Source organism: Neodiprion fabricii, chromosome 2 (genome assembly GCF_021155785.1).
Source record: "Neodiprion fabricii isolate iyNeoFabr1 chromosome 2, iyNeoFabr1.1, whole genome shotgun sequence".
NCBI classification, from domain to species: Eukaryota; Metazoa; Arthropoda; class Insecta; order Hymenoptera; family Diprionidae; genus Neodiprion; species Neodiprion fabricii.
In genome coordinates this window covers 13,704,687-13,729,872 of record NC_060240.1, presented here as the reverse complement: position 1 = coordinate 13,729,872, position 25,186 = coordinate 13,704,687, and the positions used below count along the sequence as shown (strand labels likewise).

The window sequence follows — 25,186 nt, the reverse complement described above, 5'->3', positions numbered from 1 at the left end:
AACAATGCGAGCGAATGTCATGCAATACGCTGATAATACATGGTGTAGTCACAATTCAAATTTTTTAGTAACTGTAGATTTTTTCCTCCTTCTTCTATTTTCGGAAATTGATTCCCTTGTAGTCAAATGAAAATAATTTTAGCGTCTGGATTCAAGCTCTTGACTTGATTGAGATACTTTTCGTCGATTCCATCTTGCGTTCGTAGCAGTGAATGTCTTACAGTGACGAAAAAGACGAAGAGTTTTTTTTTTTTTTGTTAATCGTGAGATTAGAGAATTTGTCTCGTACTTTTCATCCGGATCAGAATGTCTGGTCTTCTAGGGAGGAGATTAATCGAAACGTCTTATCGCTGACACCTCCTCTCTCCTTTCTCTCTTTTCAGACTACCCACTGAAAGTTTCTTCGTCGTTATGGTGCTTGGTGAGACAAAGTTTGAAAAAATACATGCAGCAAAGAATAATCTGCGTTGATTTTCGAATTTCATCACATAAATTAGGTAATCCAATCCCCACGCATATGATGCCCGCATCCAGTTCATACGATTCTAGATCAGCGCGCAGGATCACTGATTCGTTCGTCAGCGAGAAATAATGGTAAATTATTCGGGTTTTCAAGAGCAAACGAGTTCGCTCCCTTAATCACTGATTGCCGACTAAAACATTATTTACTCCATGTATACTCAAATTAAGACATAATTGCTCGGCGCGGAGCTAATTATTGCACGCGTCGATTCCTCTGGTTATAAGTTTTATAGTACATTGCGGTCCTCTGGTGGGTGGCTCGTTTCATTCATTCATTGCACCAGAGTAATTATCGTGAAAATAAATTCTCCCTTCCAGGAGGTTTATATCCGAAGTTACGAGTACAACCATTTACAGCCAAAGTTTTCTTGCTACCGGCTGCAGTTGGGTCTGGCATCACGTATCCTCAGATACAGAGATTGTATTTGATAAAATAATCAGCATGTTGGATATGAAACCCTGTAAACATTGGTCAAGGTCTTTCAGAACCTATCGCAAATATTTCTTCCGCTTGAAAACGTTACGCTCAATTTTAAAACAAAATGTGGCCGTCAGTTTAATAATCTGTGCTGTCAAGTAATCGAGATCGAGATCGGAATTATCGAGACTTCACTGTATAATACCCGTCTTAAATTCCATCATCGCAACGGGGCGAATTCTGTAAATACTCAACGCCGAGTCTATCGAGGGTAATTCTCCTATTATTATAGATCCTAGGTTAAAATCAGAATTTCAATACTTTTTCTTTACATTGTTTGATGAGTAGCTTGGTCCAAAATTTTAGACGTAATGGAACGAAATAATTATCAGTTTTAATACATTTTAATTCGGACATATTCCACTTTCAATGATTTCGTGACGGTGCCACTTTAAGAGGATGCTTGCAATTAGTACTTAGTGCACTTACTGACCGAGTAAAACGTCACTTACTTTGACCATTATCAAAGCTTAATTAAGCAGCGGGGACTTAAAGTGTAGCAGATTGCAGAATTCTAATGGAAGGCCGATCGAGAACATTCAAATATTTTTTTGTTTCATGCATAAAATGTATCAATTGTTGCAACGACCACGATTAGTGGTAATTCAATTACAGGATTAAATTTTCTGGCATTATTGTAGCGTAGGAAAAGGAAGTTTTTTTGATTCTCTGTGTTCGATATTGTACGTAGAATTCTATCAGCTGCGACGTTTTCATACCGACGATGTATATAAAGCTTTGATGACTATAATCCTTTTAACATGGCACAGCTAACACATCATAGGACTTTGTGTACTTTATACCAGAAAAGGTTTGTATCGTGCAACTTGCTCTGCCGGAATCGTAACACGTGACGGCTTTTGTGACCGTATATAATGTCTACAGTTGGCAGATATCGATTGTATTGTTTAGGAAATGTGCGAGTGATCAAGTCGAACAATATTCCACTATTCAATGGTTACGTCCATGTATGTTTACCAACAAACAAAGGACGCACGGTTCGCGAACTGCATTCCGTTTCAGCTGGATGAGATTAAATTCGGCGCGGCTGACTTTTGTCATAACAAAGGTAAAAAACAACGATGCAGTAATTATTGTATGATCCTGTATTGCTGTTGGTCAATAACGCAATGAGAAAATCGAACTATTATATATATGACGAAACCAGCGAATCTGGATTTCTGAAGCTACGTGGCGAGCAGCTCCAGCATTTGGTCGCAATGGTCAATAGACACGGCAATGGGGTCATTAACGTGTAAACAAATTACGGATTTCTAATTATCGATTGGTCGATCTCTGCATATAACAGACGGCGCGGTAAGCGTGTGATTGCGATGACATAGAGAGGAGGTGTAGGTGAATCCGTGTGGCGATAGGTAGCCTACGGTTTGTTCCGTACAACAGCGTCAGAGGGAGGTTGTGCAAATTACTTTGGTCAAAGGGGTGTCGAGCAAATTCACGGCATAATTTATTTACCTTGCGATCGGGAGTTGGGTCGAATTAACTTCGGGTCACAAGCTGTCGACTCATCTACCTCGAGCACCCATCTTCCTCTATTGCTGATTATTTTCGATTAACGGTTCGGTTATAGTCGGTGTTATTTCGAACGATTATTTTATTCGGAAATTAGATAGGGCGTTTCGTCTAACTATCGGTAATGCCACAATAAGCCATGTGATATATACGTATGCCCAATGATAGTTAGTACCTACACCATAATCAAGTCCTCAACTCGTAATCGAGTTAAAGCGATTATACGTATAATCCATGCTGTTCCATGAGCATAGTGCAAGTATTTCTTGGATCGACGAAACTGAAAGGAATTTTAATAAGGGTGTGCGAATAATACCAAAATTTTTCGAAACATTCGGTCGAAACCGCGAATCCTCTATTCTTATTTTACGAATAAGTGACAAAGTATCAGAATTATTCGCTCGGAATTGCAAATATGCGATTATTTTAAGATTATGTTTTTTAGAACCGATTCTTATTTACAGGATATCTTATTTCTGAAGTATGAAAGAATTTATCTTTTATCTCAAAATTTTTAGTATTTCAACTCCCTGTCAGATAGAATATTGACAATGACATTTTTCATTTTTCTAATTGTAAGTACCTTCGAAACGGGAAAAAGAACATGAAGAATCTAAGATTTGAACCTAATAATTTGAATAATTCGAACTATCCAAATTATTAAAATAATTCTAAGTATTCGCTATATTTTCCCTAAATCTAAACAATGAAGGAAGAGAATTTTTGTTTTTAATCACGTTTTCGCTTTTATTTTTACTTTAACTGTCTATCGAGTAGCGATACATTTGAAACCAGATGGAGTATAAAACTGATACACTTCTACAATTTACTACACACAAAAGGAATAAAGCTCGGGAAAATTATGAAAAGAAGTATTAGAAAGGCGGTGGCGGTGTAGCCGTATTTTTTATCTTAAACAATTCATTCAATCTGTAATCCCCACAGATGCTACCCGTGGCCAGGTGTAGAATCGCGAAGCCTCGAGTTAAAAAAATACCATTGTTATACGATTATGCCGCAGGGTTTGTATTATTCTCGAGATATCGCATAAATCCGCCCCAATTTCAATTCGCACTTCATTGTTGTAAGTTTACCGCCGCTTTGACATCACAGATCCCTGTCCGACGGAATAAGCATGCGGGTTTAAATTTGTCTATGAGACTTTATTTCACCGTCGCGAAACCGTTTCTAGTCAATTACCACAGCGCGGAAGTTTAGCCCCCCTCGTCGATTGACCTATCGATTTCACCCCGCGAGGTTGCAGCCTGCACGCAGTTTCTTCCGGATTTCGCATCGATTTTACCTCACGTACGCCAGACTGCACTGGTGTAGAAATGTCGTATATGCAGTAGAGATAAACTGCAATACTCGGATGATCAATATAGACTCATCGTCAGCGGTGACGCGTCTCAAAATACTAGAACTTGGAATTGAGATGTAACATCGAGGAATGACGACAGAAAAATAAGCGAGCTGCATCACTCCGAGATTCTGTAGTCAATCGGTGACATTGACAATATACGACAAACTATTCAACACTGACCGTGATTGAATTTCCCATGAGTCCAGATATCGCACAGCGCCATATGTTCGGTGATTTTCCTCGATTAAGTGCAGCTGCTTTTTTGCTCTTGGGATGAAACGATTCCAATGCTTGCGAATTTTCGTCAATTCTGCAATATATTTCAAGAACCTCTGCGCAGCACGGTATATATGCGTATGTAATAACGCATTTACAGACCTGTTAGATTGATTCTGACGGAATGAAAGCCACCGTTGGCGTTTGTTCGCATGTTAATTAAACAAGCGGTAGCAGACTACCCCGGTGGCCTTGAATGTGTCACAATCAGTCCAAGGGTCCGTGCAAGTTATGAAAGTTATCTTAATCAGAACGATGAGAATCTCGAAATGTCTGAGTGATTCACGTATTTCGGTTAGCTCAATTCTGACGTTGTACCCTAAAAATGGACAGAATGTCGGTTAGTCAGGTAGATCAAACTCATGCGAGTCTGATGTGATGACGATAGCGTAATCGTGTTATATTTGTTATTCATAAAACTGGTGGTACGAGGTACACTACCGTCCAGAATTATCAGAGCTACTTAGCGGCGCCGGTTACTGTCGTTTGAAAAAAAAAAATTGCGCCCATCTTTCTGGTCGGCTACCGTGGCACGAGAAAACATACGAAACTTCGTTAAGGCAGCATCAGAAGGCTTGTTAAATTTCGCGTCGACTGAATCCATCAACAAAAGCTTTCAACCCGTCGAGTGAAAAGATATAACGGTGGTAATCCGAACGTGTACGATACTCAAAAGCGTTTGGGGGGCTGTTTCCAATTTCCTCTCTCCTTTTCTGAAAACTTATCAATATCGATCTGGAGAAGAATCATAGAAAAACTTGGAGAAACTTGGTTGAATCCAGTCTGTGTGTTTTCATCTTGGCAATTGCAACATCATAATTTTACTGTTGTTGAAGAATGGCTGAAAACGTTTCCCTTTATTTTCATCTCAGTCAAAGCGTAAAGTTTTTCAGTATTATTCCACCATATTAGATGGCACATCATTTGAAATTCGAAGGGAAAACTTTATAGCTGCGACGAGTGTTTCATTTGATCTCAAACGTAGCAATTCTTTTCTCCTCTCGAGCGAAAGGCATGAGAAGCACGATTTACAAGAACCGACACGTCCGTATTCCAGATTTGTTTTCATGCAATATCAATTTTCTTTGACGCATGTTAACGAGTTTGAATGCGAGACGTAAGGTAGAGTCGCAAACTCTCAAGGGAAGATCAGAGTGCCGACAAAGTGAGCAAATCGTATTTTACAATCTCTCCCCTGCAGAGTAATAAAATAATTTAAAAGTTTGGGATATGACAGTGTTACAATAATTGTGCTTGTATGTTTGCTCAACAAAGTTACAAAAATTGATAAAAACACTGAACATACTTCCAACAGATTCTTACTCGCTTTGAGCTGATGTTAGACTCCTGATATCAGGATTCTATGTCTTCCGTATTTTTGTACAAATTTACGATTTTTTTTCAGGCCAATACACAATCACAATTGCAGAAACTATCATATTCCAAACCTTCGAACGATTTCGTTACACTCGAGAGGAAAAAATTGTAAAATGCGATTAGCTCGCTTCGTATTCACCTCGAAATCTCAAGCACATATGATTTTCTGACCTACGTAAAACGTTTGATCAACACAAAAGTCTTCGCGTCAAGATTCTTATATATTCGACGCAAAATTCTTGAAATGCTTCCGTGCGCGTTTAACAATGTCTCTCTCTTTTTCTTTAGTAAAGACATGATAAATACGTTTTATTTTCAACCCCAACGCCACGATGGAATACACACGAATGTTCCGGTGATAATTATGGACGATAGTGTACACACTTCTCTCATCTATCATCACACTCGAAGCGTCGACTCTTTCAAGGAAAACAACCGAGAGAATTTACCAGAGGTACTTCACCGCAAATTAAAAATAATTTGTGGATCCGGTTTCATGTATTTTAACATGGTAAGAATATTATCTTGCGCTTTAATCGGAATAATGAAAAAATACTAACAGCAAATCATCCAATGTGGAACGACAGTTTGTACGCGCAACATGCGCGGATCTATCTATCAAAGACCTCGGAGGAAACGTATAATCATTTCATCAGGTTGGGAAATTCGACACTGCCTACCGCAATAGACTGCTGATCTTTGTTAACCTTAACCCCCTCGCCTTCATACGATATGTATGTGTATACATACCGACATCTGTCAGCTTCTCACGATATTCTCTATTCGTTCGTTCGTTCGTTCGCGTTTTCTTCCTCAACCTCTCACACCCATCATCCAAATATTTGCTCCGTATTACCAACATATTTGTCACTTCATAATCAGGGAACAGCGAAATCCTCTGCTCCATTGTATAAACAAGAGCGCATTAGGCCGAGACTTGTACCTACACCCGTCGTACACGCGGCAAAGTTTATTCTGACCTCCCTAATTGGACAATTTGACTCACTCCAGGTTGGGGCATGGCGACGTCCACCATGACGGATCGTCAGGCTTTTGAGGTTATGGTTTTTGTCGTGTTTCAAGATCATTATTTGAGCAAGCCTTAACCGGTTCTCTTCGACTGCGTTGGTGCGTGTAATTTGATCGTCTTACCAACCTTGCAATACGCGAGATTCTCATGGGGCGTGATTGTAACGATAACATTTCATCACTTGCAATACAGTGAACATTTGTATAATTGTTAGAGCTGAATGTTTTTAGGATCGATAGTATCTTCACATGCATCAGACATCTTGGCGACCTAGGTAGCATAACCTCGACATTCATTTTTGTAGCTTTTTCAAAGACAAAAACTCGATGATTATTATTATCGAAATATGAAAAGGATTTTTCAAATATCCGCGAATTTCTCTAGGCGATATCCAATATTGTTCCATAGTTATCACTCGGAACTTTTCAAACTTTGAATTTTTTATCACCTCCGATTTCAGTAATTACTTTTATCCTGTGGGCTGGTTTTCATCATTCCATAGAATACCTAATAAATCCGTTTATCACGCGTTTCATTATTTGCTCGTTTAGCTTTTCGATGGTCGAAATTACATCACGCGGAGAGAATGGCCGTAAATGTATTGCCTTACCAAAAAACATCGAGCACTGTCGCTTGTATCGTCGTTCGACTGTTACAGGTAATAAAATTTGTCAGATTGAAACTCATCGATTGTACTCGTATATACACGTCGTGGAAAAAGTGGTCACGGTCCGCTCTGGGTCATTCGGTATTTTAACGTCGCAAAGCCGGACGAGGCATGACAGAGACACTAGACGGTGTAAATTTCCGACTGTATTCCACCTCGTCGAAGATATGATAAGCAACACTGTCGACTCACTCTCCTCGCTCCCATCACGCATCTGTCGCTTACAATGACAGCCTGTTGTGCGTTGTAACACTCCAATAAATGCAACTAATTTGAAACTCGAACATGTGCTGTCATTTTCGTGTTCATTTTTATTAAATCTCGACCCTTTCTAATTGTTTTCAACCGAATTATTAAACTAGTATAATGTACGAGTTATGCATATCGTACTGAATATACCTATCCAACTCGGCTGATAAATTTATTTAAATTTATACTGGTCTACCTTTACAATAACAAGTGGCGTAATTAATTAACAATTTAACATCGTTATATTCAATTTCACGTTTTGTGCTTTACAGTAGCGTACCTTTATACTGTAATATCACTGTATATCCGTTCACGGTAAATTATACCATCGTTTCTACGAATCTGCTGTTGTCGATAAAAAAATTATTCAGTCTCTATTGTTTCATTTTTTCGTTTTATTATATATATATATGTATCGACACCCCGCCAGCAAATATCCATCATCGGAGGTTGTTGAGGTTATGGTAACGATCGTTGAACGGTTCTCTCCCAAGTACCGCGTATTATTCTTTCCTGAATTGTCGCATTTTTTCTGTCCCCCGCAGTATAAAAATGTCATACCAAAAAATCGTAAATTATTTTATCACAGAATCAAAGTTATATACGTCCCCTTGAGTGCATTCAAACATTTACCGCGAGACTAAAAAGTGTCGATAAATTAGCCCTCGTTAATTAATTTCAATTAAATGCGGAGGCTAAAATTGTAAAATTCAACATTCAGTACTCGTTACTTGTTCCTTACACCCTTCGGTAGATATAAATACATATAAATATATCCGGTTTGCGACAAGTAACGTCTGTTTGATGATTTTTCTAAGAGGGCAACAAGTGCCTAAAATGACATCGACTCTAAGGTAGAGGAAAGATCGAGTGCAAACGAGTACCTAGCTTGATGCAGGTGCGGACAATTAGCAAACGATGATGGCGACACCGGGGTGAACCAATGATGTCATCGCTTACCCATAATGTCTATACGTATGCCTATATATATATATATAGATATATGTATACAACGTTTACATGTCCAGAACACGTCATAAAAGGTGGAATCTACGGAGAAAAAACAATCGTCAGGGGCGACGTCGGGGCGGGGGTGGGTGGGGGGGGGCTGGGGTTGGGGTTGGGGGTGGAATGGAGCACGCGGAGTAGAGCAAACCTCACGGTACCCCCACCCTGCAGGCAACTCTGATCAGGGGGATATTTAGTCCGTAGTGCGTACCGGCGTGTAGCGTAGATTCAACCTGGCTATAAAAGCTCACCGTCGGTGCCCCGAGAACGTCATACGCCGGTAGTACATTCAACGGTGCAGAACTCAAATCCCAAGTGACAGAAGACGCGTTTAAGAAGGATTTATCAGAAGCGTGACAGACAACCTGCTATAGAATTCCTTGAAGTATATTTCACATCAAGTTTCGACGTTCAGTGATTATAGTTGATATAGTTTCTTTTTTTACCAACTAATTTTTTCACTTTTCCGTTTCTTTTTTCCCAACCTGACGTACGGAAGATACAAACTTGCACACAATTCGCGCTGTCGATTTAGTGTAACTGCTGCAACAAACTTTTTTAAGGAAGATATACACAAGGTGGTATAAATTCAAGGTAAGTAACTATCGATATTCGGTAAGCGTGTATGTAATATTATATACATTTTATATATATATATATATATGTATATAGATATTTATGTATGGCTCTCTAACTTTGTATTATAGTTCATGAACTGCACTTACCACTTTACACTCGAGTCAACTTCTGTTCACGTTTAGACGTATAGAACTTCCCGGAGTTACCGTACGTAACCACCGTGTGCGAACACCTTATTACTTGAATTGGAATTGGAAACGACTAATTGAACCGCCTCAGACGATGTCGATAACTCGCGGTAACTAATTCTGCGTTGCCCAATTTCGGAAACGGCGGGAGGGGGGGTACGGGGGTAGGGAAACGAGGGGATCGGCGGTTTTGAGCCATTCATCTGTATCTCATTAACATTTGACGCCATAGGATCTGAAAGCTTAATAAGGGTTTTAGTGAAGCCCGGTACGTGCAAAGAATCCCCGACAGCGTTAATTATATTCACATGGAAATTCCACGACGCGACGTGAGGAGGTCTAATTAACTCGTATCCAAATGCGTCTAGGTGCCGCATTCATTTAATGTAAATTGGAGGAAGGATGTTAAGACGGTTTTTGTGATTATTCATTCCTTTTCGAAACCTGCGTAATGTACTTGTAGCGAAGGGATATCCCGGCAATTTAAGGAAGTTTCGTACCTTTGGGGACGGTGATACCAAAACAGTGACTTTATCGTGCTCGTATTTGTGTGGATAGTTAAATTTTTGAGTAATCAATTGCTTCCATCAACGAATTGGTCGAATTGATTTTTTCGATTAACGAATGTTGACTCCTTGATGGAAAAAATTCCTGGCGTACTTAGATTGAGTTCTCTTTTCGAACCGACTGAATTACAAGGAGCAAACGTATTTCACGGCCGATGAACCTCCGTAACCACAGCATCACGTCGAAATTAATAAACTTGCGAGCAGAACTGGCCTTCATCATATCGAACTTTGATTCGTTTTGTTTGCATTTTCCTTCACCCAACTGCCAGCGCTAAATGATTTCAGTTTTGAATCCTTCTCGTGGATATGCACTGTAGAAATATCAATCATTTGTCACGCAATTGATGCAGCACGAAATATGTGTCATTACTAGTACACCGGATGGCCGCCAAATGTCGCAAGGCATAATATCACTCCCGCGATAAAAGTAGTTTGGAAATTCTACCAGACTCTGAAAAATTTGTTCACAAGATCAGACCAGAATCCATTCGGTGCTTTTTTAGCATTGATTGGCCTGTTACATTCTTACAACTAGTGTCGAATAAATGCGCTTTAACAAACGTGAACGGTTAGTGGAAAGGTTGATAAGCAATGTTTTGAATGTTTCAAACAAGTATAAATTGAGGATATAATTTTACCCCCACTTCAATGCTTACTAATGTCAGAATAACATTTCAACTCGACGATTTGGTTTGTTCGGTTGATAATTATACCTGTGCGGACGAAATGGACAATGAAGAGATTCCCAAAATTGTTCCGAAGATAAGTGAGTAAATATTATAACGAAAGCAGAATTTCAAAGCTTCCACAGTTTCGAAACTTAAACATCCCAGAGTCGCTTTCGAGCTGTTAGACTTCGCTAGTCTCGCACCTTGTCAACTTAGTCACGAATTTCCATTCATTTTCATTGTCCCCTTGTGAATTTCGCAAGATAACTTCGAGTAAAGCGTTGTTTTATTTATATCCAAATAGCTGGACTGTTTTCATGTTGGTATATGATAATGCATTTTGTTTATTATTCAATTTTTTCTCTCTATCATCCAAGGGGCAATTTTCTCATACAAGCAGCGTTTCAACTTGAGATGTTTTCTGTTTGGCGGACAGCTTGACGGATGATTTTCGTATCGTATTTTTACACCTTTGCATTTTCACCAAGAGATCTCCTCAACGTATTTCGCAGTATTCAAATATTTACACTCGCTGTATAAAGACTCGTGAGAAAATCAGCAGAGTTGGTTTACACTCGGGTCCATCCTAAATTGTTATACAATTTACGTAATTATAAAATTCATTTAATATTCCTTGTTTTTGCATATTCCGCCATCGTATCCATCCTCATTTTTAACCCGACTGGATGATGTAAAATACATCATCGTCATTTTCTCGTGCAACATGCCGCCAGTGGTTCACAAAAACCTACTACAGATTAGCCAATTTATTTCAGGGTAATGAATTATTTCTACATTCGAATTGTGAAAATATTGCTTGACAACATTGTTGTCGTCTTATCGGAACATTGAAAGGTTCAGTAACTATACGTACCGTAGGGTTAGATCACTACTTTGGTCTTTGGTTAGAAAAAAGCAACTCTTTTCATTAATTTCGTTACGAAATTGTTACACATCGAGTATTCATCAGATTATAATATTCGAAAGCTACGCAGAATTTTTTGCAAATATAAGAATTACAATCAAAAGTTTAAATATCGGTGCTTGATTTCAAATCGTTTGAAAATAGTTGAAAATCTAGTAGATTCTTTCGATTTCACTCATCGATGGTTCGTTTTATCCAGAAGATTATTTTTTACAAAAGTCACTGAAACAAACTTTTATTCACTAGTCAATTCAATATTACCATTAATATCGGTCGTAATCAGTAACGGTGCAATTTTGTCAAATTAAATCTTTAACAATGCCAACATCGTAAAAAAAAAGTTTTGTTCCCTTTTCGTTTCTTCAGAACTTGGGGGAAATAAATAAATTCGAAAGATTCGCCGCTGATTGAAAATACAGAGTTGAAGGCGGTAGAATTTCAATTTCTTCATTCGTATACCAAGGAGATCAGGTTTAATAAAAATGTTACCATTATAATGTTCACCCTCGATTTTCACGCACCATGCTCCGTTGACCCGCAGGGATTCGCGTCGTTTGAAGAATACCGCGCGTCGCGTAAAGGGAAATCAAGAAAATAAAATCTAAATCGTGTGCCGTTGGAGTAAGGAAATTTTCCGATCAAATAAAACGCGTTATACCATCGTTTGAACGCTCGACGAAGCAGGTTGCGGGAGATTCGATTTCCATCTTGAATTATCTGTGCTACAACAGAGTGAAAACCGTTGCTTCTCATGTCGCACTAATCTTATATTACTGCAATTACGACTACCGTGTGTGTACCTATTAAATTTCGATAATCCCTCTATCGTCATTCTCCGTCGCGACTCTTATCAACGAAATCACCATCATCACGGAAGCTATATACGTATATTATGTATATGTATGTAACACGCCCTTGTATACGTGATATATGACAAAATTTATTGGCCTATATAATATGTAAGGATGTTATCCACGTGATGAAAAAATTTATTACTTCATGGATTTACTTATATCCGACACCCCCGCACATCTGCGTACGGCAAGCGTGTATTACGACTAGTTATTCTTCATTCATGTATACCGACATACCCCGTCTACTTGATTAATCGCGTTTAATACAGTAACCGGGAATTGACGAGTATAACGTGATCGAGAATTATGCGGAATAACTGCAGAACGGTGATTGAACATCGGTAAAATATCGAACAAGGAGGGGAAAAAATTCGCTCAAGGGTCGGTTCAATCACATCGCGTCGGCAATGTGCTTTATGGGAATGATCAAAACCGTCCTGCGGCACTGTCGTTTAACGGCCATTACCGATTTCCGGACAGAAATTGTTAGATCACAGCCCCTTGGTTTTGACGCGTTGGGAATTTTAATTATTAAACGTCAGGCTCAGCTCAAGAGCAAGAACGGATGGGTTGATAATTGCAAACAATATTATGGCGGGATTTTTGAATAATTGATTACTTTGGGTTATATGGTATACATCGCACGTGGCTTGATAATGGAAATGATTTCTTCCCTGCTGCACGACACTCACATCCGTTTAATACCTGATACGATGCTAATCCGACCTTCCATCAAGTTCTCAAATAATAAATTCCACCTGCGAGAATACCCCGGCCTGTCGCGTTGGCAGGTATTGGAAAATCAGGGGAAATGTTTATCAAAAACGCAGAAAAATGTCCATCTTTTATAAATGATTTCCCAGAATCAACGAAAACCTAAATTTCTTTAACATTTGTCCGTGTCTTGCAAGTCAATTATAATTTATTGTCTACAGGAATATATGAATAAATTTTCAAAACTTTGACACAGGCCCTTATTTCCGCGAAATTCAAATATTTATCTGTCCAGAACCTTGGTGCAAAACGAAGATGTTTGACGAAGTCGGTTTTTTTGAGAGACAAAGTGAAAAAAAATAGACGGTACGGGCTCATTAATTAAGAACATAATTTAAATGCTTTGAGTGATTCATTTGGCGTAATTCAGTTGAATACTTTTACTGATTCCAACCAAACAACACCGGCCGTCCCAGTATTTTCTTTCAAGAAAATTATCCACCTGCAGATAATTATAATTTATTTGTACAAACTCAATCTTTTTCTCCTGGTGGGCAGCTTGAATCGGTAATCCACCGTTACTTTCAAAGGGGCTTTTAGTACGACCAATTTCAAATCGTATCCAAAGCCAATTGACGAGGAATACGTAGCTTGATTCATTTTATTAGTTCGTCGATTAAGTTAGCTGGATAACCCAGCAATTGTACGCCCAACGAACAAATTGATTTATTTCGATACGGAGCTAGTTATATACATGGTATATCATATATATGTATCAAATAAATATACATCGCATCGGATATATTAATGTCGGATTGAAAAAAGAATTGAACTCTTAATTCTGATATTTTTACTCAATTTTTTTTACTTTTTTCCCGCTGCATATCATCGATTATATCTTACCAACTTTTGGTTCGACTGATTACGCGAACTTCAAAAATCTGAACCAACCATGCAAATCACATGATAATGTCTTTGAATGTATTCACCTGTCACGCAATAACTTTTGAAGTTGATAAATTGTAGATCAGTGGCCGATTGGACGGTGTCGTATTTTAGTGTAAATAATTTTCATAGATATGACTGATCGATAAAGAACATAAATATATGTTTCAGGAGCGTTTTGTTACTAAACATGCAGAAGAAAATATCTTTTTTAAATTTCTCCCTTCGAGTAATATGTCCCCATGCATGAACGGAGAGCAAAGCTTATTTCTCGAGGATAAGAGATACGAATGTATTTCTGCTATGTGAATGCAATATATATGTATACAAGCGGAAGTATTTTTATTATTCCCCGTGAGCTCTTCGTGCATGACGCAATGCAACACAATAATGCGGGAAAATGATGGAAGCAAACCGATGCGTTATAAATGCGAGTTCAATATTGATATACCTTATACCTTTGCAGTCGCGCTTGCTTACCGTCCTCCATAGGTATATACGGGTAAACATTCCCCGGTATTTGTGAGTTGTGGGGAAACTTTTCTCGCACAATAGTGATCCAATCTTGCTTGGTAGTCGAGGCTTTTCGATTCTTATACCGGTAGAACGTCAGATACAACATCTGCATCAATAATCCCTGACTTTTTGTCATGGACGACTTTGGTTTGCGATGCATGAGGAATTCCTTAGCGTTTTTTGCATAATCGGTCTTTTTGACGCGCAATTTTCTCGAATAATACTCGATTCTTGAAAGTTTGAAATAATTTTTTGATTAGTTTATACGGCTCATAAATATACTGAAAACTTGGGGCTTTGCTGGATAAAATAGCCCGACATATTTTGTCGTAATATACCCATGTCAAATAGGGTGTATTGTACTGAAACCGAGAGCCTAGCAAAAATTAAATGAAAATTTTAAATGTCTTTCCCCGTGGCGTTATTGATAAGATTAGTTAAACACGCGAACCATTCAACCGATAAAATTAGCCTACCGTGTTACTGTATCAAACCCTACCATTTTGACGATGAGCGTAGATAAGGGCATTCGTAAATTGCAATCGCCACCTGATAGGTAGTATCAGGACGTTGGGAAAATGGATTTTGTTTTGATTGTGTTCATCGCTTCGAATAATGAAATAATAAGATTTTGTTTGCAGACCAGAAGTTTGTTCATAAAAAAGTTATTTTTTTCAGTTACAATTAATTAAAAAACTGAATACTCATAAAGTAATAATTTTTCGAATTACTTATTTTGACAGAGAGAAGCGTTGTGCAAATTTTTTTCTTCGACTCACATCGGTGTCTTAAAAGATTAAACGAATTCGTAATTTTTCAAACCTAGAGATATTTGTACGGAGTTGGCTACAGTGTAAATGAATACCAGACTGGCGTACAGCGTTGCCAACCTATAATACGAATATTTTTTTAAGTAGCATCAAAACAATCCCTTAGATTTCTTATTTAGGTGGCACCACAATAACTCTACATTTCTCATTCTCAAGACTGATGTTTAACGGTATTGAAACTGAATAAATACAGGAATACATAATATATTTCATTTTTCCTTTATATAAATAACATGGACAATTTTTCTAGAAAATATATGTAATGATAATTACTGAACGAGGTAACACAGACAGATTTATATACTACAATCTGAATTCTAAATATACAGATATTAGGAAACTTTTATTTAGATAATATGTTTTTATCTTCAATATCTAGGACCACCAACTTGTCAAATTAGTGCGTTTGCAAATTGCATATGTTTTCAGGAGCTTCGCCAATAAGTTGATTTGAAGTCTGTTGAATCGATTTCTGCATCACTCTTGACAATTCGTTAAAGATCAATAAGACTTCCATTAGATTCTGGCCTAGAAGACAAATTTATTACGTGATAAGCTAACGAAGTTTCTATTTTTCTTGGAAAGGACTCCAACTCTCTCACGTACAACACAGTTTCTTGAAAAGTTGGCATTACTGCGGTGCGGGCTCACACATGAATGATTCACAAGGTTACTTTTGTCGTGAGAAAGGCAGCATCTCGCGGTAATCGCAAGAGGCAGAGAAGCTGCACCTAACGCCCGAAGATCCAGTAATGCAGCGCACGGAAGTCTGTCATCGTCAGCAGCAAGCTCTTGGCTTGTGTCAGTCGATACACGTATATGAAAACAATATGCATAGGTATAAAGTCTCTGAAGTTACGACGCAGCATGTACATGTTGACAGAGTTGAATGAAGGAGGCCAGAATAAGTGCAAAGTTTGTTCCGTGTAAAGAAATCCTTTGTCGTGTCCAGCGTTGCAGCGTAAACATTATCATACTTATTATATTGGCTGATATAACAAGGTGGATAAAGAAAATCAGACAAAAATAACCATCTCTGGAGGTTTAAGCGAGAATTGGCATCGTGACGCCGACGGCTTTGGATTATCCGGAAAAGTAATTCACACGGCGTTGATACACGGCGTAACGTCGCTGTATTAAAAGGGTCTTTGTTCCTTTATTGCCCGAGTTCAATCTTGCACGAATACGTTATGTGCACATTTTATCCTCCGAACTGCAGACGATACCGGTACGTGGAAACGAAAACCCGTAAACCCGCCGGATGTATAAGCTTAAAGTAGGCAACGCGCGACTTTTCGCCCTGATTTCTCGGCGCGCAATTATACGGATAATTAAAGTATACTCTAACGAACTGAAAACTCCTGACGCGCCAAGATGTTCCTGTGCAGCCTTGGAATAGTACGTCATTCTAAAATCTCGCCATTCTTGAATTTAGCAATTCTGACTTGCAACTTTGGCCGAGACAAGTTGTTAACCACTGCTACATTCCCAATTTCTGAGTACATAGTCTGTAGTAAGCAGAGAAATGAATTAGCTGCAGTTTTTCTCCATAAGTTGACGTAACCCAGGGTTGACGGGAAAACCCAGCAATAACAATGTTTATAATTTCACAGGCAATATTTCTACTTGCGTGTGCCGATGTGTTTCAGTTTCGAATTAAATTCAAACTTTTTGCATGGTGCATGCGTGAAAAAATTTGAACGATATTTCATACAGCGTGGATTTTGCGGTCGTCGGACGGATTCACGGCATGATCTAGCGTTCCCAATTAATCGCGGTGAGCCGCAATACGAAAGTGTGGAAACATTTTCTCCCGTGATCTGATTCGAAAATTCGACGAAGAACGTGCCATGTTTTCGGCGGAAACGAGGTCAGCTAGTGGTTTGAAACGTTGTTGAAACAGGGAATACGGTGAGCAGCTACCATAAGCTTAACAATCAACTCTAATTGAGTTGGGTACATGTGTGTGGGAATTAATAATCCAAATTTAAGCTTCGATGTCCAGATTATTTCGGAGATCCTCGGTGATTGGAACATATTCCAAACGTTTTAAAGGACGAACCATTTGGTGCAGGATTTGATGCGACGCGCCCGTGCAATGCTTCAAGGTAAATTAAGCCGAACGGCGCATCTCCACCCTCCGTGAAAATATCTTTCCCCTGGATTAACGCGGCGGTGCCACTCGGAGTGCAAATGCACACATTGACCCTACAAGCCAAGAACTAATATAAATAACAACTTGGAGCAACGACTCGGCTCACTTTAGTCATATTTTACACCTAATAACACGACCAAGTGCAGTACCATGAACCCGTTATTTACACGAATTTGAATAACGGTGCAATTTTTTTTCATTTTTAGCCTCGTCACGGTACACTTGTCAATTACATTTATATCGAAGCCGGTGCATTTATGTACGTAGTTTCATTTTATTTATACTCCTTTTCATCTGCACCGCGTTCATGGCCATTATGTATGTATAATTATGTCCCAAACCAAAGTGTAACACAGTCGAGCTCACCCGTGCTTCTTCATTGAAGCATCATTCAGTCAGCAAAGTCGAAATACTCGAGGCTCATGCGTAATGGTCAAGAGATAATAAGTTTAGTTGTCAGTAGTCCGATCAAAAGGAATTACAAAACTCCTAATCAATTTATTTTTGAATAGGCGGATAACTATGTTTTCGGTAATCGTTTGTCCGATATAGTCTGCTGATCAAATACGAACGAATAGGCGCACCCGCAGGTCGACGTGTATAATAATGAAAGAAAATAATGATAACAAATTTTAATTTCTTTGTGAAAACGGTTGATAGTCATGAAATTTCTCAGACAACCTTTTGTAACGGCGCAGCGTCGAGATCAAAGCGATAACAAGTTGGTCGCGGTACGTAGGTGGCTTTAACGACATCAACCCTGAGGATATGGTGCAAAATTTTGGGAATTTTGAAATTTCATCATTTCACTCCAGGAACAGTAAATTTATCCCACGTCTCCGACATCAGCGTCAAAGGCGTTCTTGGGCTCGCTGGCCAAAATTCCAGTAATTCTCGGTCCCGCTCCATGAGCCTGCACATTACATACTTGTAGGAAACGTCCGATCTGCAAAGACTGAAATTAATTTTCGATAAAGAATCCCAACATTTCACCCTGACGAGTTGTGTGTGTATTTGAAAGAGTTTCGATGCAAGAAATGCATCATTTTATAGCTTTCCGATACACTTCGACCGAGATTTCCGTGACCGAAATTTACAGGTTATGTAATAAAGAATTTTTTATTCTGATTCGACCCTTCGTAAGTTCTGCTATGCTGATTGACCTATAAATTTTCAGGCTTCCCCAAGTTTCACTTGACGCGATCGAAGTCACATCGATGTATATAATACCAACACAAATCTAACAATAAGTGCCACTCCGTCGTGTTGTTCGTTATGGCATTCGTTAATTAGTTCAACATCGAGTTCTCCCCGGTAGCCGTATACCTATGTATGTACATATATATACGTACACAATAAACCTGTGTAGGACCGAAATATAATTGTCCCAAAGGGTGGTAAAACGTTAATTGAAAAACGGGTAGAAGTTTATGGCACTAATTTTCGTCGAGAAATTCAACGATGATATAGGTAGGATGAATTTCGTTTCTCCACGAACCCTTGACAAGTTATTGCGGTTTCAAGAACCGAACTTGCAAGCTATACCAAAAAGAGCGAGTTCCGTGAAAAGATCGATCCCCGGTGATCTGAAATACCGAGCGAAATGAACTGAATTTTCATACAAATTAGGGATATGCGAATAATTCGAAACCACGAGCAATCCGATACGAATTAAATTATCCGAATTTCTTGAATCATGTTCTCGAAACCGCGAATTTTCGAATCTTATTTTACATATATCTGTTACAAAATATGCGAACGATGTTGGAATCTCGCATATGCGGAAATTCTACGTTTTTTTTTTTTTTTTGTTCGAGTTAATTATTATTTTAGTATGATTTCTCTAATATCTGAACTTCTTCAATTAAATTCGCATTTATTTGTTTTTCAAATAAAAATTTTTTCATTACTTTAAAAATAATGCAGTTATTTTCCTATCAACAATAATTTTGGCAGCTACACCTTTCAATTGACTAGGTACTTTTGAATCAAGAAATATAAAATGGAGATTTCTAGGTTTTATCCGAATAAATTGAATAAATTGAATTATGTATCAGTTACTGGAATAATACGAAATATTGTATTTACTCGATTATTCGATTCGATTTTCGAATTGATTAATGTAATTTGCATAGTATAGTGTACACTGCGAATCCAAATGTCAAACATAAAGTATAATGTACATCGTCAGGGTTTCCTGTCAGTGATGAAAGTGCCCACGAAACTTGAGACTAATGAAGTTGAGGTGGGCACAAAGATTGTAGACATAGTTGTGGTGGACTCGGCGAGGGAGAATTGCGCTATAGCGTGATGATTGTGAGTTTGCTCATCTTGCGGATGGAGGGGGGCGTGATGGATGTGGATGAACGAACGACGCTAAACAGGCGGACGGGTGGGTTTGCAGGGTGAGGTATTTCCTGAGCATCGCGAGAGTTTCGAAATCTCAACCACCTGCGATATTTGAATAACGTCATTTCAGAAACGCCACTCTCCGGCCGTCTTCAACCTGCTCCTCATTCCTGCAGAAGCACAAAGAACTGCCTCCTACACTACGGCTGGCCTTTGCTCGAATTTCATGTTGAAGGAGTTGTTGCTTGTTTGCCCTTTCTCATTTATAAGCCTTTGATTCCCGTCCGTGTCTGCAGTTGAGCTTGTCAAGAATGAACATCGACCCGAAACCAGAAGTCCCGATGCTAATAAAATTTTCCGAAAAATGATCCCACACTCTTTATACACTGTTATACCTCTACTGCAGGACATGAGCAACGTGCCAATAACGTTGTCCCCAATTTTCATTTCGATTTACTTTTAGTATTTCGCCAGAGTACCTCGTGCGAGATTAAGGAGTTTCTACGCTCAAGAGAACCTCATAACGTGAAATGTCCGTAATCGACCTTCGATTTTTGTGATATTAGTATGTCACAGTAACGTTCCCCAAAAGTTAGGACTCTTTTTATATTTATTTCATGACTTTACCGACTTGCCACGGTATGAAATTTGCCCAACTCTTTGACAATTGCCCTGTATTGCATGTAATTGTTGATAGTACAAGTTTTTCAACTCATGGTCGCGGTTTCGTCTCTTCAAATTGAAGTCTTCATTGTTTTTTTTTTTTTTTCAAACATTTAAAGAGAACTAAGCTCTTATGCACCGCAGGGGGAGTCTGACTAATTGTCTAAATTGTACTGTTACAAACCTTCATATGCAATTCGTGTAGTACGAGACTCGCGATTATTGACGCGTAATCGTGAGTGGGAAGTAAACGCTGCATGGCAACTAGAGAGAAGGAATACACGGAAAGAGAGAGTGGAATATAGAGAGAGCGCAGGAGAGCGAGAGAGAGAGAGAGAGGAAGGTATTGGTGTTTTGCTCCTGCAGCGGCTATTAGTTGTCACTTAGGCCCAGCAATCGAATGGTAATGGGGAATTGATGGAAGAAAAATTGACGGATATTTATTGCTGCGAAAGTTCTCGCTATCGTAATTGTATGCGTATAAGCAAATAATGTCTGCAAAATGTCAAAAAAGCATCGTCCATATTTAAGTGACTAAAGAAAAATCTCGCTATGCTGTACACGCTGAGTAGGTACTGCAACAGTATGCAAGTGAAACAAGTATGAACTAACCAATTCTTTCATTATTGCAGACTAACCGTTCCGGCGTTTGCGATCATCCAACACAGAAAATGTTTCTAGTCAACTTTCTTGCGGCAGCCTCAGTGATCGGCATCGTGCAATCCGCCCCAACATCGACGTATCGAAGAAGAGACGAGCTGGCCGATCGTCCAGAGTTGCTCCTCTTTAACCAAATTCACGCACTTGAGGTAAGCCGAAGTAACGACAGCCGACTCGGTAGTGTCACTCAATATTGCGTTGTCTTTATGTCGTAACGGGAAACCGAGCGAACCTAATACAATCAATTTCGAAGAATCGATTTTTACGTTCAATTTACTCATGTATACGGCGTAACGGATATGGTACCATTCTCTTGCTCGACGGGATCATTGATACGCCGATGATATTATATCGTGTAAAGAATAACTAAACTGAAGAAATAATTCGCATTGAAGTAAAGCAAACAATATTAAGTCCATAGATTGCCTCCTTCTTCTTGATCACCAATCCCAAGGATTGATAAGGCAGGTTATCCTAGCAGAGAGATACAGCGTAGCTGGTAATGTCTTTGTAGCTAGTATTGCGGTCACAAAATCTGGTTTGACTGCCATTACATCCGACGTCTACGTCCTGAGGATCTGATCTCTTGATCCTCTGCTAATCGCGGAAATGAAGATTTGCACTTGTTGATGTTGCAAACTCGATTCTGCACACACGTGATATTGAATGCTACATGCATATCACATTCTTGTGGACAACAAGGAGAACAAAAATTATACCTCAACATTTACTCGAGTCACTAAAGAAAGTAATCGGGAATAAACGATCGATCTCTTTCCTACTAATTAGTAATCGAGTAGCGTATACGTACTGGTTTTGGCCACCTTCGTACCCGTTGTGGCCATCGTTTAATGGACTTGTGGTCATATTCATTACGTGTAGTCTGAGGTTACGGTCACAAATGGTACAGGTGTTCTGATCTTCGTGAACACCAAATTTCAAGTAACACACTGTACCAAGTATTAAAAACGTAGTCAAAGTCGGGCTTAAGTTATGAATCGAGTATAATTAAAGAGGTTAAAAGTCAGTGAGGTAAATGTAGAATTTCGTGAAGGTAGCCCCAAATGGTACATCTAACGTAAGTCGAGGGGCAATAGCGATCATAAGCTGAGAGAGCACTGACAAATGTTTCAGGAGGCGGATTTGGGTGAATCGGATTCAGGACGAAGTGTCGGAGCAGCGCGCATCAAGAGGCTGGGTTCCCTGTCGATAGTGAATCCTCTGGACGTTCTGAGAGAGCGTGTAATCCTCGAATTGACGCGCAGGAAGATGCGCCAGAACCAGAAACAGGTCGACGCAAATAGACGAATCATGCAGTCGATTGGAAAACGCGCGATCACCGACGCAGTCCAACTGAACTCGAACGAAGATTCCGATCCGGCCGGCTTCATGTCCTCAAAGGCAGATGATTTTCTCTACTCCTATCGCATTCCTGAAACTGATCTTGCACCCGAAGATCGCTCAGGTCAGCAACACCGGCAGCATCTTGCCTCCGACAGAGGCACGGAAAGGCAACAGGCTTGGGAAGCTTTGCAGGAATCAGAATCCGACCAAACGCGAAGAGTAAGTGCTGGATGATAGAAAGAGAGGAAACGGTGAATTTTAACAGACTGATTGGTCGACTGTGCGTGCGCAAAATAATTATTATACTCTATTGGTCAACGAGATCATATTGCGGCAATATTCTAGTCTGCAAAGCAGGAGAGGCAACTTACTCGAAACGGAGTAGGAGACTTCAAACTCACCTTCCTTAAAGGGTAACTTATAAGCTTACATCAACTCTTTAATATCTGTCTAGCCTAAAGAATTTCGCATCTTAATAAAACTTGAGGTGGCCATCCTGCATAAAAAGATGACAAATTTCGCGCACGCGCAGTTGGATGCTCAATCGGCTAGGTAAAAGTTACATCATTTCCTCTCAGTATGTGTGGACGTTGAGTTTCTATAAGCTCTATGTGTGTGATGGAATAAACATGGAATGAAACTTATGCTGGATTTTTCTATTACAGATGGGCAGTGAATTAAGTCTGTTGTAATCATTTATTCCACAATCTCGAAGAAAGATAACTGAATGACAGCTTCGCTTTTTATGTAGCTCTCACTCGGTACAGTTTAGATGTTGCCATTAACGTAGTATCATTTATAATATTCCATTAATCTATATAGAAAAATATAGAGTTACATGTTTGCCAGTTACTCTTTCAGTACAAAATAATATAAAGATAATAAGTTATATACAATTAATCGTCCCTGAAGTATGTGAAAGATTATAAACGTCATACTTACTGTGTGGTAAGTGCCATATTTATGTATGTAATTATTTATTTATTCATTTGTTTATTTATTTATTTATTTTCTTAAATTACAAAATATTAATGATGGGGCAAACAAACAGTATTATGCATTGAGATTTTTCTAAACGAATTTTCCGATCCAAGTGTATTGTAGGGAAACGTAAGAACAGATTATGCAGTCGTACTATTTATCATAGAAAGAGAATCATTGAGAAATTTGAAAATGCTTATGAGACACTCTTTGTGCATCGATGTTAGTGATATATAGAACATATATGATATGAAACACAAGAAGACACATCAGGAGACATATAAAATACATTATAATATACGAGATACATAATAATTATTAAACCTTGTCTACCACATATTACGAGCATTACTTGTGCCGATAAGAATAGAGTACCAATTTTACAACATTTATTTCCTTCCATATATAATAAAGATGTATAACATATATATTACTGTAGCTTCGCATATGTTGACACAAAACGGACACGTATACACGCACATCTAGACACGACGGCATACACATAAGCATGCGCAGAGAAACACAAAAATGTATGTTATATACGGATATATCTGAATTATTTAAGAATATTTATACTATTTATTTTAGAGATATAGACTATTTATTTTTTGCCACGAAAGAACGCTTTATTTATTGTTACACGTATGTAAAGACCATTGATTTCCAGTACCTATTTACTAAATCCAATCAAATTAAATTTATTTGTAATAAATTTTGTTTTTAGAATAAAAGTATGAGAATATCCATGCCCAAACAGCCCCAGCCCTCTATAATTGCTCTCAATCATATCGATAGGCGAGTTGAACGAGGTAAGTAACGCAGCAGAATCAATTTTTACACAATTCAGTGACTGTATAGTTTATAAAATAATACTTTGAACGACTGACCCATAGCTGCACCAAACGACGTAGAATCTTCATCTACCTTGTGGCTACATACCTGAATCTCGTAATAAGAAATATGCCAAGTGCAGGCATTTGAGAAACAAACGAGCGTTGAAGCGGGTGCCTGGATTACCGCGGCACGTGGTGTGTTCTGAAAAGTCTACCGAAGCGCCACCTGCAGTCGAAATCGGCAAGTCTCCCAACTATCTGATTCGATATCGGTGACGTTCGTCACTTACGCTTGGCGAGCGGGCGAGAAGCTATGCGCTTTTGTAGTCTCGTAGACACGAATCGTGATGTTCGGTGTTTTTCGAACGATTCAAATTACATTATTTCTGAAAAAGAGATAAATTCGCAAATCAATGTAGGTAGATGAAGTCGCACTACCTGTCGAGAATAAGATCATAGAAATTCATAAATATCCCACCAAGCTTGCTGCGTAATCTACAAATTAGGTACAGTGAATAAATGCATACTGCATTAATTGGACTGTCATGATTATTATGAAGTTGCCAAGTTCTGTGGTTGTTCTTTTTGTTTGAAAGTGCAAACGGAGAAGTTTCTTGGACAAAAACTGCATCTTTTGTATGTGCTCAACGACGAGAGTATTTAGAAATTATTGGGTTTGCTTTTTTTAATTTCCAATAAGATCGTTAATTGCAAAAGTTGAATGCAATTAAATTTAACTGCTTATGCGCAGTTTGATTATGAAGATCCCAATATACAGTTCGATTTTGAGTCCTAGATTCTTTTTGCCGTAGCAGCATGTGGCGTGAAATCCGGGACAGCGTTTCGATCACATGATACACTTTTTGTTTTCCATTTCTCGCCTCATTAATATGTTTACACTTTCAAAATA

The 25,186-nt window shown here is 38.7% G+C and overlaps 1 protein-coding gene across 2 annotated transcripts; it reads left to right on the top strand.

Moving 5' to 3' along the window:
* The first annotated feature begins 8,731 nt into the window (after positions 1-8,731).
* On the top strand, positions 8,732-24,165 carry LOC124174652 (diuretic hormone 44). Of its 2 annotated transcripts, XM_046553964.1 has the most exons (5): positions 8,732-8,888; positions 9,003-9,097; positions 21,091-21,267; positions 22,253-22,681; positions 23,128-24,165. In XM_046553964.1, exons 3-5 carry the CDS (start codon positions 21,130-21,132, stop codon positions 23,152-23,154), a joined length of 594 nt encoding a protein of 197 aa, XP_046409920.1. In that variant the 5' UTR covers positions 8,732-8,888; positions 9,003-9,097; positions 21,091-21,129; the 3' UTR covers positions 23,155-24,165. The 2 variants fall into 2 exon arrangements, with proteins under 2 accessions (XP_046409920.1, XP_046409919.1); XM_046553963.1 differs by having other exon boundaries at positions 8,732-9,097.
* Positions 24,166-25,186: the final 1,021 nt, after the last annotated feature.

Bases quoted from the DNA above. Each gene is read 5' to 3' on its own strand.
- LOC124174652 (XM_046553964.1), top strand. From the start codon at position 21,130: ATGTTTCTAGTCAACTTTCTTGCGGCAGCCTCAGTGATCGGCATCGTG. The intron at 21,268-22,252 runs GTAAGCCGAAGT...CAAATGTTTCAG, and splicing joins ACCAAATTCACGCACTTGAG to GAGGCGGATTTGGGTGAATC. The intron at 22,682-23,127 runs GTAAGTGCTGGA...TTTCTATTACAG, and splicing joins AATCCGACCAAACGCGAAGA to ATGGGCAGTGAATTAAGTCT.